This window comes from Seriola lalandi, unplaced genomic scaffold (genome assembly GCF_002814215.2).
Source record: "Seriola lalandi dorsalis isolate HSWRI2012SDOR001 ecotype SW California unplaced genomic scaffold, Sedor1 jcf7180002054581, whole genome shotgun sequence".
Classification (NCBI taxonomy): Eukaryota; Metazoa; Chordata; class Actinopteri; order Carangiformes; family Carangidae; genus Seriola; species Seriola lalandi.
The window spans coordinates 4294541-4309268 of record NW_019525134.1 but is presented as its reverse complement, the minus strand read 5'-3'; the positions used below and the strand labels follow the sequence as shown (position 1 = coordinate 4309268).

The following is a 14728-nucleotide window of genomic DNA, read 5'->3' as shown; positions in this document are numbered from 1 at the left end:
CTATGGTTTGCCTGGCCTTTGGGAAATTGTTTTTGGCTTCCATATGGGGGCACCTGTCTGTCAAAAATAAATGCTTAAATCATAACATGCCACAGTAGGGATAATTACAGGATAAAGAACAATGCAATTATGTATGTTTATTTGCAATATTGGATAGGTATTTTGCTAAAACAAACTCTCAGGCTATTGCAGAGGTAAAAACTGAACTATCAGTACTATCATACTGTCAGATACTGCTGATCTACAACTGAGACTTTTACAAAACTTGACATACAACTGTAACTCAACAAGATAAACACATATTCTCTAGTCAATGTATATGCTGCAATGTTTGTGTGACAAGACAAAGAGGACATGCTATACGTGACTAAAGGACTGTTCTGGCTGCACTTTTGAAGGATAAGCTGGTTGCAACTTGTTATATTTTCATCACTTGTATCATGAGAGAAATCTCTCAAGTATTGTCTGTGCAGCTACGACCTGATGTATCTTACTCCTCTGTGACATGAACTATTGTTCTAAAAACTATGAAATGCTAGTCAAATGCTACAATCACTACTGCACAAACAGTGGTATGAAAAGGTAATCATTTTTGAGTGGTTGGCTGTTAAGGTGAATGGGTGATAATAACAAAAAGATAGAATAACATCAGTGTTATCCTTTTAAGAGCCAAATAATGAATGAAATACTGCAAGGAGTTACACGCCTAATAGTTAAAGGACATCTTGAGGTGTGGAGCAGGCGATCTCTGCAGGCCACAGAATTCACAAACACAAAGCCAGCTGGTCTGACACACTCACAATACTTCACTGTTTGTATTTGCCTGACCAGCAGCAGAACACAGGCTCTGTCCCTCTTTGGGAGCTGCTAAAACAGAGATGGATGTTAAAGCATGCATATCCCTCATGCATCATAATAATGAGCACAGCACGCAGTGTGCTGAACTGTCCAACTGGCCCTCAATTAGCCGAGGAAAGGAAGTTAACAAACATTTGAAGGCTTCCAATCTGCAGACCGTTTTGAAGTGGATCTGGAAGTGAAGAAGTGACCACAGCCTGAACAGGTTACAAGGGGCCATGAATCTCTTTTCTTGTATAAAATGTATTTCATGCAGCTTGTCTGTAAGAAAACTGCTATTCAGTCCAATTAAACAATAAGAAAGTTAATAGCCGTAATGCTTTTGCTTCAGGTGGACATATGCATACAGTCTGAATATGTTCTTAAGTGAGTGTTTATAGAATCATCGAAAGATGAGAACAATCTGAGCACAGAATATCCAATAACTAACCTCATGTTAACTTTTCTGAACATTATTAGAAAAAGTTGAGTATGTCAGACAACTAATACCTTTCATGGAGACAAACCCTCAGCAGAGAAACTTCATACATTATAAAAAGTAAGAAAAAATCCATAAAAACCTAAGGCTATACATCTCTGTTTAAATGGGATTTTACAGTGATAATGAACACCTTGGCTTTTCTCAGCGCAGAAAAGAGCATTAACTGTAGCACTGTTTTGCAAGTTCATATTGCATCATGTTGACTCTCGAACCGCCAAAACTATAATGAGAGAATAAGTATTAACAACTAAAAGTAACACCCAGTGCTGTATTTATATAACCTGCTTCTATTCAGATACTAATGATTTGCTTGTTACAGTAATTATTGCTGTGAGACCATATCGGAACATCTGCATTGATTTAGACTCTGGGAGAGGAGAGAGAGGGAGGGAGAGGCTCACAATCTGGAATTTGACTCCAAGAGCTTGACAACAATCTGTTGATGGTTATTTTGGTAATTGTCCATAATTGATGTAAAACACAGAGTGTTGCAGGAGATTCTAAATTACTGTTTCTGTAGCTCTAGAGGTCATTGAAAATGGGCAGTTGTGATGAAAATGCATATACAGCATCTAATAATGTGAGTTGTAAAAGAAAGTAGACAGCTGGTAGGAGAAGATGAGACACCCACACAGTTTACACTTAACTGCTGGATTAAATTGTTCTTGACTGTCAAAAGTAATGATGTGATCAGTGATACAGCCAGTTAAATAAAAGATTTGACACCTGACATACACATTAAATTATGATTGTCTTACACACTTAGTTAGCAACATTATTTGTTGTGTCATACATGTACAAAAGTCCAGCCCACATGAACTTATAAGACGCCAAAAATATTGTTGCAGTGGTAAAACATTTATGGCTGACAAGGACACAAATACAGTAACTACATGTTTAGTCAAAATGTAGTTAAGACCAGAGTCTTATTTGAAACGATTTAACATATAATAATTATGTTTAGTGTTTCCTTTAGTTTTAAAGGTTTTAATTTAATCAGTAATTTAGTTTGTTATCCCACATAAATAAGAGAGAAGACGAATCCAGTCATGGAGAATAAGAACAGCTGAATTGGTCGTGCTAACGGTAACTAGCCTAGCTTAGCAGAGTAGCATTAGCCGCCATCTCACCCTCTGAGAGGAGTTCACGTAGGTGTGGTTAAGCTACTTTTAAATCGCATATTTATTAATTATATAATTTCAAAGTTATTACACATTGTGGTTGATGATACTGTGTTTCCCATGTTAGAGTGCAGTTTTAAGGTCTTATCTATGGTCTGTCAATGATTTTTCGTTGTGAAATAATCAGTCTAAAAGACATAAAATGAAGGCATGACATCCTGTCCATCTGTTACTCAGTTTGTCCAGTCAGCCTGAAAACTTAAGGGCAGATTTGTCAGACAAGATCATAACTTCTTACACATACTATAAAAATACAGACAAAATGTTCTGTCTTCTGTCCAAAGCTTGACACATAAAATCTGCCACAACAGAGGCTCTCTTCCTAAAACACAACCATCCATACAGAAGAACTTATCAGAAATGAACGACAGGTTTTCAGAAACTTGTAGCAAGTGTGACAAACAAAGTCTTTTCTCTTCAGGGAGACCATTCAAACTTCCTGTTCCTATAATGCTATGTGTGCTTCTTATAAGGCTCTACCCTGTAGGTGTGGATGAATACTGTACGTATGTAAGGCACTGTGCAGCATGTGACAAACATCAGACTCTCAAAATCCTCTCTCTGTGGTTCAAGAGGGTTTTGGCATGGCTGACACACAGTGAGGAGATCCTCAGCGCATGTTTTGGTGAGTGAAGATGAAACTACTCAAAGCAAGGTGAGTATTGTGTCTATAATACACAGGGTAGTCCGATGTGTCCTTGTTCTGTTACCACTGCTTCTCTAATGAGACCTCGGCTAAATAAATCTACAGTGCCTCGTTGCTCAGTCCAGCCTGACCTCACTTCACTCTCGGCTGAATTAAGGAAATCTTTTACCTTCATAGCTGTGGCTATGGATAAAGAATACACACTAATTATGGAAACATCCACAAACTGGGGCAAGACTGCATGACCTTGGACTAATGAATATATATGAAAAGAATATGGCTGCTGCAGCTCGCACCGTTTGACGAGCGCGGATCAAAACACTGATCCGTTTGACATTCGAAAGCATGACCCCTGACTTCAGCTAAAGAAACTACTTTGCTTTAGAAAACAATCTACCGTCTAACACATTGCCAGAAATCTCAATTTCAATGCCAAACATGATACTGTCCTGAGATTCACTTTGTTTACATTATATACAGATGGAACCAACTTATAAACAGATAACAAATGAATAATTTCTAAATCATATTTAATCACTTTTTTTTGTGCTGAATTATGTGTAAGTGCATTAATTCATAAATTCAACTACATTCCTGTCAAAATCACAACTACATTGAAACAAAATCCAATAGATTCACATCGACACTTGAAAAAACAAAACTGAGGTTGTGTGATGTCACCTGGCCACCCTGGTCAATTAAACACCTCCCACTATGGGTTGGCATCACTCAAAAGGCTCATTAACCCTTCTGACCAACCACCAGTCACAATCAGAAAAACATCCCGTCACATTGGCCAATCCCTACATGGGCAACGCAGGTCAACACCCACACAAGTGACAGGCAATTGAATTGCTAGAGAGAATGTGGTCTGTCTGAGCACTTGAAAGACATTTGTTTATTCACAGCTGGTCACACGGCCAGACAGACTTTATGGGCTTAAAAATAAGAAGCAAAGGTGATGCCTAATGCAATTTTATAAAGTGGAAATTACTTGGGTTTTTTTTTTTTTTTTGTATATCATTGATGTATGTGAGTGATATGATATTCACATATTCTTAAAGGCAAGCAGGAATGTCGTTGCATAAATCATCTCTTAAGTGCGGCAAAGATGAGCTGAATCACAAAATTCTGAATTTATGCCTATTGTAGGTTTACTAAAATATATATCCTAGATACATCACATTTGGATCTTTGAATCAATGTGGCATTTACTTAGTGTACAACAACGCCTTATAAAATGAAACGGGAGCAGTGATACATCGCTGAAGCGTCTTTGTGCGCTTGTTTTTCAGACCACTAGTCTTAATCTACTGGGTTGATCTCCCGGTTCCCCGCGGGATTATAAAATGTCTGCAAACCTCCAAATATTTGAGGCAATCAACAACTCAACACGCATTTGGCGTTAGAATGCAAGAATGTGAAAACACACAAACGAATGGATAAAAAGGAGAGAAATATGAAGAGAAATAAGGGGATCGGAGCCGTGCCCATTTCGGGGGTGTAAAATATGGAGAAGTGTGGATCATTGGGGGAGCTGCTCTGCCTGGGGGAACAGATGAAGGGAGGACACTCTGCCAAGATCTCTCCACTGGAGGGGGAGCTGAGGGACTGGAGCTCTATGGGAGAAAGAGTGTGCGCCTCGCATCCTGCTCTCCTCAATCTCAGTCTCACACGCCTGCATTGACACGTCCCAGGCTCTCTGCAGCAGAGGGAAATTGCTGCTGACAGGGCCTTGCAAACTTTCACAGCCATTTAGAAAGACTTACTCCCACACTTTTGTCACAGGCATTTATTGCACAAGATACATGATATGAAAAATTAACATTTTTTGAACTTGGCATCCTTTCTTCACCAAGTTAGGCTTAAAAACCATTCATAATTTTTCAGCCTTGCAATCGGCCCCAGTGCAGATGTAAACACAAGACATGCCAAGTGAGACCCCGAGATTATGAAAATGCACAATTTTCAAGAAAAAAAAATTCCAGACACTACTTCATAAATTTGTAGCATATGAGCTCCTAATCCAATAAGAAATGCTGTCCGTGTCACCCTTACCAAAACACACAAGGCTGTTTTTAAGTGAGCGCAGAGGTTATTGCAGACGTATTGTACCTGTATGTCCACGACCAGCCAGTGCCTCCAGTAAGCAGAAGTTGGATTGGTACGGCTTGGAGCGTCAGGATCAACCATCACCAGAACATACATCTTTTTCTGCAAACACAAGGAAATTCATATATCATTACTTTTAATAGAGAAAAGTACTTTACTACAGCACCACACACATTGTGATTGGCCCAGAGGCAGTTCCAGGAACAGCGGTACCTGATCCCTTTCGCTTTCTAAATGCAGCCATGTGCTGTTTGTGCATCCCGTTGCCCAAGGCTTGACAGCCATCTCTGCAGCTAACAATACTTAGTTTAAATATTTCAAAACAGATGCTTCACTTTACTTTCTTAGCTTTAACTTATTGTACTTAAAAATGCCGTAAAGTGGGAATTTTATTCTATTCATAAAATGTGTGGTTTGTTTTTTAAGTAGCTGATTGTATTCTCAGCTGAGTACAGAAACCTCTCAAAGCTAGCTGATACCAGAAGGCTGGGTTTGCCTTTTTATTGGCTTGACACATGATTATAACACAGTCTTCCTTCAGCTGTCAAGGCTAAAATGTTAAAATGTTAGAAATAAATTAACAGGAGACAATATTGTTATAAAAAGCATGAAATAAAACTGTCCTAAAAAGGCAACACCACTCATGAGAATACGTACTGTGGCTGTGCTAATCACAAACTGCAGTACGCTCATTTTTATAGAAAGAGTACATCTCCGTCTCTTCTCTGTTATTCCTTAAACTTAATATATTTACTGTGACATCAATAAAAATGACAACGTCTTGGATCTGATACCAATCCCTCTCGTTAACATATTCACAGTAACTTTCTGCCACTTACCCAGTATCTTTATACCCCTCAATCTGTCAATAGATAAAGTGAGAGAAAAAGCATCTTAACTAACACTTGATCACAGTTATTGGACGTTGACTTGGCGGCTTAATTGCCGGAAAATGTTCATTCTGTCTGTCCCTAAAAGTTAGAGAATTATGAGAGCAGATTGAATTATTGCGAGAGCACATTTGTCATCCCTGGTCCTGTGCCCAAAATCTGCCAGACCATATGATGGGGCTTTTTTTTGATTTTGTTCGCTTCCTCTACAAACAGAGACATTAATCGAGGCAGTTTCGATCCACAATGTCCTCTCACTGTATGTATGTACTTTTAACTGAAGCAAGACCATAATGTTATCAGCTTTAATGCATATAAAACAGATGTATCGTTTCTTAAATTCCTACACCGACTGCCAAACAACGCTGTCTGTGGTGCAGTGAAAGATTTCATAGAATCAAATGCTCCCGTGTAAACATAAACCTTAAATTTCTGTTTGTTGTGTCCTATCAACACATTCTTAAAGGCCTCTGAAAATTAAGCCGATGTACTTGAATGAGATAAAGAAGTAGTCATGTATTTTTCTGCAGATGCTCATTTTCAGAAGGATTCACTGCCTACCTGACAAGCAGTAATAAGCGTAAACAACTAAGCCTAATAATAGGATAATACTGTAGTCTCAGTGATAGTGCCTGCAGGTAACATCCAGACACACCAGCAACAATAGAGCCTCCTCCACAGCCTGTCAAAAGTGACTCTATATCAGTGACCCCCTCGGGCAGCTTACCAACCATGACCTGTTGCCTTCTCAAGAGTTGTAATCCTCATTTGTACATGTTTGCTACCAGGCAAAGACACTGTGATAATGTAGTTACACTAATATTTAAGTCAGACCCTGATGCATTCAGAAATAACATGGCTTCAAACAACAGCATGCGTGCACACACAGACACACACACACGCGCACACACACACACAAACACACACACACACACACACACACACACACACACACACACACACACAGACAGACACAGATAAATGCAATTTAAGCATTTAAATTAAAAATGACCTCCAGTCACAATTATCATTGAAATAAATAGCACTTTATCGGATATTTCATGAGAGTTACCATGGATAGAGATATACTGTATAGGACAGGCGTAGATTTCCTAAAGCCAAATTTAGAACAACATTAAGAACATTTCACATTCATTTCCAACTGTAACAACAAAATCATGGCCTATTTATAGTGGGGACTGAATTTTAAATGATTTCTGCACATATTTAGTGCTTGAATTTCTACCTGTAAGAATCTGGCTGGTCCAGCTGGCACGGGCAGCAAATAATACAAGAAGCTCCCTCCGTGCTTGCACTTCACACATTGTGGCATGTACCCTTCTCTCTTACAAGTACATTTTTTTTTCCTCCATCTGTCAATTCCACATTAATTACACACAGATATGTGCGAAAGACTCCAGGGAAAAACAGATGCATATTCTGCCATCTGAAATAATTTATCAGGGCTCGAACAAACTAAATGTATATCAAAACAGCGCTAATTCTCATAGCTGGATACTGTAAGGCACACATTTTCCAAGAATATGTTGGCGCTCTATGTTATTAGCATTACGCATTAATACTTATGGGGAAACTTAACATTTGAGCCTTGCTGATAATTTAAAATTCAGATTTGCTTTTACACTTCAGCTAATCAAATCTGTCACTGATGACAGTTAATTGTCTATATTTCGGAGGACAAACAAAGCTATCAGTAAAAACTTCCAATTGTTTTAATGCTCCTGTGTTTAGTCTCTTTTATCTACTTAATTTAGATTATTGTAAGTGAGGTGAGAAGTCAGCTGCCTTCTCTGTTACGCTCTGTAACAGTATCTACAAGGACTTTAGAAATGCCAGAATAATCTGCGAGCTCAGAGCGGAAGTGAAATCTGGGTAGGTGTCAGCTACAGACCACAGAACTCGGGCCATTATACAGGAGGGGATGTGAGGCTCCTGGGTGCAGGCTGGAGGCGGGGGGAGATTGAGCCTGTATTCTCTTGGGATTAACCTCCCACTGCCTGCTGTGATCACAGCAAAACGGCCCACTGGGACCACACCTCAGACGCTGGGCGGCTGGAATAAACCCTGCAGCTGACTGGGCGTCTGTGTCACGGCTACTGGTCAGTGGTAGAGAGGAAAGGGGGAGGTGCTCTCTTCAGTGACAACTATAGAGAATGAGGGGGACGGTCTTTTACTTAAGAATATATGGACTCTAGACCTCTTCATGATTATATATTATAGAACTGCGGGTTTAGTTTTTTGAAATACATTTTTATATTGTTGTGTTTTCAAGAGATGACATGAAACTCCCACTCCAGTAGCCAGTAGCATCGAGTAGATACAGTATTTGCAAAACAGAAGACGGTAAAGAACAAAGGCAGAGGAAGACCGTTGTCTCTGAGGATGTAAACTACTGGCTTACCTTTGAGTGAACTCTGCTGGGGCTGAGAATCAGAGAGATGTCTAATCGCTGCTCTCGTAGAGCTGCCTGGGCTATCGAGCCCAGCTCTGCTAACTGATGACACCACGAAGGGCGAGTGAGTTAGCGAGAGGGAGGGAGGGAGGGAGGAGAGGCCCCTCTGTGAGTTTACAAGTTCATGCTTTATCCCTGACCCAATACCAAACAGTGTCGTCCATGCAGCTGCCTATTAATATACCCATCGCTTTATCCTCCCTGTTCTTCATCTCCTTCAGCCTCTGCGCACAGAACCCACAACGTTTCATTAAATGGTCAACTGTGCTCACCGCTCGACCCAGAGCAAAGCAACGCATCGATCCCAAATCCCTGTTTAAGTAGCAAAAACACTTGAACTCGTTTGGTAATTAACAGGTATCTGTGTTGTGATTAAGAGACAGCAATGGCTTAACAACCATCGACTGCAGCTTAGAGCAAGGTTGAAAGATCGATCTGTAAATACAGAAAAATAGAAACTCTAAAACACGGCAGTAGAAATAAATTTGTCCAATGATGGAGAAAACGAATCTCAGCTACAATTTCAGTGTTTGTGCAGCCAAACAGTATTAAAAAATATTTTAAATCAAACTGAATATATAATCTAGTATCAAGTGAACAGAGCAAAGAGGTGTGAACTTTTATACTAAGAACAATGTAATAAGGTCTCTTTCTGGAGACAGGATAGCAGGGAGAGAGGCAAAAGAACAAGTGATAGGGGTTAACAGTGGAACCACTGTCAGGGTCAGAAGATGAGGTTCATCCCGGTGGAGGAGAGGTCAGGGGTCAGCAAGGCAGCAGTAATTGAATCCCGACCAGAGAGTGGGGGGGCGTAGACCCAAAAATGAGATGGCTATAGAAGGGGGGCAACAGCACTCTCACCTAGAGGTCACCAACCTTTACAGGTGAGGAGGTCCTCGTTGTCATTGATAACAGCCCACCCACCCCCACCCCCTGATCTGCTGAAGCTTGGAAACCTCATTGTTCCTCCCTACAAGCCGCATTATAAAACCTGCTTCATAGGAAATCATGATGGGCCGATTGGAAATCTGCCACAGACGAACATGGAATCTTTTCAAACAATATCTAATTATTCTAGTTATTAAAAGGTGTAATTATGACTTCAGAGATATGAATACAAACGTCAGCTTGGATATCTGGAACTGTTCCATGATCCACAAGTAAGCAAAGATTTATTTATAAGGCACATTTGAAAACAACTATGCTTCACAGGTGGTGTCGTGCTAAAGGTGGGGAGCAGGTAGGCTTTTTTAAAATACACACATGACCACTCTCACCCATCCTTTGCCTGCAGTTCTCAGGTACCAATAAAACAATGGGAAACAATGCTCCACTTATTTTACACACTAAAGTCAATTTACTATTGATTGGGAGAACTACTCAGCCTGTGAAAACAGTTATAGTTATATCATCTGTGGCTTTGAATGGAGCTTTCTAAAGTCTGAGATAATTACTCACATGGTCACTTGAGTAAAATCAGTTTGGGCCTGAAAACTATAAATCCTTAACAAAGCAAACTGAGGTTGAAAGACATGGGCTTTTACAGTCCATAAAGACATTATTGAGTTGCATAATGGGAAGTGTAATGCAGTGTTTTAATATAAGGACAATATTAATTTTATTTGTGTTTACATTCAGGGTTTTTCCCCAAAACACACTAAGGTTTAACAAACATTTTGAATGCATTTCCCTTTTCAATAAACAGTTTGAAGTTTATTTTTTTACATGTGCATGGTCTACATCCATGTTTCCTTGCTAGCAAGGTTTTTCTTCAGTGCCTTTGTTGTTGAACCATTACCACCACCAACTGTCAATCATCGGAGTGTGAAACCGATGGCAGGAAGTGAATCCAGCGCCCTTTACAAACAAAACATTGCTCTGTAGCAAAAGTACTGGTAATAAAAATCCACAGGGTACCTTTAAGATTATGTTTAGGCACTTGGTTAAGTTTAGGCAAAGTTCAAGGTCAACAGTGACTTGTTTACTTCCTTACATTTGACTAAAACTGTCCCTAACCTAACCTTAAGTTGTTTTGCTGCGTAAACCTAACCACACGAGGTACTGTGGATACTAACCCCACTCTCCAGTGTCACAGTCCTGCACTTCTGCCACCTCAAGACTTGTGTGTGGTACAAAACGGCAGCACTTCCTTTACTGGTAAAAAGGTTGAACACTGAGCATATTCTGGCAGCAGTTACACTTCCCTCAAAACATATTTGGCAAAACAAATTAGTGGTATGTAAATGGAAATTCTAGGAGACAGTGCTAACTATGGCCTAAAATTCAGGATATCTTTGACATTTTTATAACTGTGTCTTGCAAGTCACCCAAAATGCAGAATCCAGAACGCCCCTTTAAGATGGTATATTAAAGAAACACAGTGGACACGCATGAGCTAAAGGTGGTGTTTTATAATTGAAGCCACTTGACGTCTTAGATCTTGTACTACAGCAGAAAATTCACTACCCTCTATTATCAAACTCCATAAAAACACAGTGTTAGTGCTTCTTGCTACTTTGGTGCAACATGAGTGCTAATGATTCTTCTGAGACTATTACACAAGATGATTTGGTGAATGTCACAATAACAACAGTTACTGGTTTAAAATTCAGATTGATTATTGAAACATATAAATGATATGCAAACAGAATGCCAATACTCCTCAGTGTGTTCTTAAGTGCCTCACACAGTGCAGGCTGCTCACTACCTCCAAACCTGCCTATTTTTAACTCAGCCTCCCTCCCACACAGGAGTGGAGTGTGAAGTGGCTTATAAATCCACACTTCGAGGAGCCACATGGTCAAAGGAAAGCCACATGTGGATACAAACGCATATTTAAGGCCCAAAGACAACACTGCTACTAGATCCCCACTAGGTAGCCAAACAGAGGAGTGAGTGAGCTGTGAGGAGGCAGCGGTTCAAGAGGACTCACAGTGGAATATCAAACACAAGTTTACATTATTACATAATCACATGAACACTTTTTTCTGTTTGAATGTACAAATATGTATTACAATGCTATATTCTTGTTCTATATTCTTCTTATATCATTTATTGCCTATAGATTCTGCACATTAATCACTTAAAAATTCCTGAACAACACATTTTATTTGAACAGCTCTTTTATATGTTTAAATGCAGCCTGTCCTGAACTGTGTTTGTAAAGCCTTGTACTTTCGCAGTGCAGTTTGGAGCTGCTATGAAGCCATAGCTAACAGTGAGATGGTTCACAGTCTGATTGAAGCTTGAGGGGGGTGAAGGAATTAGTGGCAGCCTAGGGAACCATTTCTGCATTTCTCTCAACATTGAAGACTTCTTTCACCGCGCCATGCTTGCGAACACAGCCGTGCTCATGTTAAGCTTATTAGTCACCCTGGATGCGATCTTGCTAGCTGAGGCTTTCAACACTTTCTAGTGGTGGCTTTACACACATACACCTACTCACTGCCATAAAAGCATTTCTGCAAATGCACATGCTCTAACTAACACAGTAACTACCACTAACAGGTACTCTGAAGTAACATGCAGCCAGGCGCTGGGATATGAGCCTCAGATCCAGCCTGTGCTAAATGAGGCAAGAGGGAAATATTTTTGTCATGTAGTTTGGCTGCTGAGAACACAACACAATCAAAAAGGGCAAATTACAGCACTGGACTCATATCCATAATTAGTCTGTCAAGCATGTCACACACTTCGAGTCATAGATCTGCTATTTTACCAGCAAGTGCAGCCTATAAAAGTTAATGGTGAGCACATTCTAATTACTTCACTAGGATTTGGGAATCTAAATCAACTATTTTGATTCTAAATGCCCTTAGGGGAATTTGGATGATGAAAAGTATAATAATAAAGATCTACTGGGATTAGTGGATATTTTAGTTAGTGTATGTGCAACTGAAAACAGCAAGTTTACAGAGTGCATGACATGAGATTTCAAAGCTGTAAAAACCTAAGCTCATATTTAACATGTTTTACAGATTAACTTTATCTGGGTCTTCACGTTTTATTTTGGCAGCTATGTTGTTCTTATGGAAACCAATTCTTCCTTTTTTTTTGGCTATTGTTACATCTATTTTGACACTTGCTGCCACATTTGAAGGACTCAAGACTGTCTATAATTGCATTTATTTAATTGTCTATAATTGCATTTTATTTAAACAAAATATATGAAAGGCTTACAACAGCTACACTTCACGGAGAACCATCATGCAGCAGAGACAATTCTGAAGATGATGGGTTACATGCTGCCATGAAGGGAGCTTAGTTGTAAGCACTCTGACACCCATTCCTATTTGGCCATCAGAGCTGTTAAAGGTGTCAGGGCTGTTCACAGGCACTGTGTGTTTCACCAGCCAAGATGGCTTCCACATTTTTTCTATCATGATTAATTATGGTTTCGGATGGTAGTACAGTGAGAAAGTGTAAATTATTCCCACATTTTCTTGTGCCCTCCGTTCAGTCACTGTTGTGTAGGAAGATGCTATTGACGCCATCCATGGATGGCGACCAAAAGGCATCTACATGGGGTGGCAAACTCTAGTGCCTATTAGGGGTTGGAAGTGGTGGTGGGGGGCGCTTGGCATGTGGGCTGAACCTAGTCCAGACTGCCAGTTGACAGGGCCGGATTTTCCAGTATGGAAGAGTCTTGTTTCAGTGGGCGAAGCTGGGTGTTGGGAGACTGGGAGCGAGGACTGCCCAGGGCTTGGAAGCTTGAAACAGAATATTTCAAACAGACAAGCACCGTCTGTGTTCCAGTGTCACCAGCCCACCCGTCTGACAATCAGGGCCATGTCATCACACGGGCTCTGAGTAATTCAGGGAGCACTCTTATCACCTTAGAAGATGTGGCAATCTCAGACGTCAGAGCAGTCTGAGGTCCCAGCAGCAGAAATAGCATTAAATGACACACTGCATAAGGTATGGCAGACAAAAAAGTACAGTAAAAATGTTCACCTAAAGGCAAAACACTAACAGTATGAAAAGCAAAGCCTGGTGAAATGCAACCACAATGCTGCGCTTTGCTTTGAATCCTTAACAAAATCGACAATATGTCTTCAAAAACACACACTGCACACACAGCAATGAAAATCCTTAGTTTTGGAGAACTGGTTGAAATAAAATAATTCGTCTGACAGATCATTTTGTGTATGTTGATATATTTAGCGCTGTCAGAGAGGACATCACAGAGAATGGCACTTATATCACAATGCAGAAACTGTTATCAGAGGAGGTACAGGTTTATGGTTCAAGGGCTTGTCCATTCATAGACAACAAGCTCAGCCTCTCTGCCTGACACACTGATAAAGACAGCACAAATAAAACAGCTCCACAGCTCCATCTTTGCCTCTCCCCAAGGGAATAATATATCACCCATCTGAATGTGGCACATATTGAATCATTTCCAGCATTGATGATTCATTTGAATAAATCAGCCTTTTTTATTTTGCCAACTTGAACTGATACGGAAATAAGGAAAACTGAAGTAACATTGTTAGATATGAGGAAGGACAGGTGTTAGAGTGTTCTATAGGACTGGTAATCCTAATCCCCTTTCAAGCAACAATTAATGACTACAGCAATAATCTTTGCGTATATGTTGGTGCAATTCCTTTTTGACTGTCAACCATAACCTGCCATAGACCAAATCCAGGGGGATATGTCGCTGCAGGAAGATAGGATCTTATCCTGGATTTGCATAGATAAATGCACAGCAATAATTCAAGAAGCACACGGGACAGATGTAGTTTTGACCTGAGATATATTCTCAATCTGACCATACACTATTGACAAGGCCTGCTCTCAGGAGCTTAATTTTCAAATATGGTTGATCCATAAAGAGGGCCACATGTTATCTGCATTAACTCCAAAAAAAAAAATCTAATATTTAAGCAAAAAAATGTAATATGGAAGCTTCCATAACAAAAACTTTCAATGTCTTCCACAAAAAGCTACGGATGCACAGGATCAGCCTATCGGCAAATATGAAAAATCAGCAGCTTGTGCAATGAAAGGGTTATATCCGCATTCAAGCTAAGAGACATACTCTAACATACACAGACACAAATCCTGTTGAGCTGAGCCGAGCAG

At 40.0% G+C, this 14728-nt stretch overlaps 1 protein-coding gene across 1 annotated transcript in view; it reads right to left on the bottom strand.

Annotated features, from left to right (window-relative positions):
* pebp4 (phosphatidylethanolamine binding protein 4) overlaps positions 1–14728 on the bottom strand; it is a 50654-nt gene that overhangs the window by 23801 nt on the left and 12125 nt on the right. The window contains exon 4 of the mRNA XM_023418180.2: positions 5282–5380. Coding sequence (XP_023273948.1) covers positions 5282–5380 — 99 coding nt within the window. The remainder of the gene's footprint in view (positions 1–5281; positions 5381–14728) is intronic.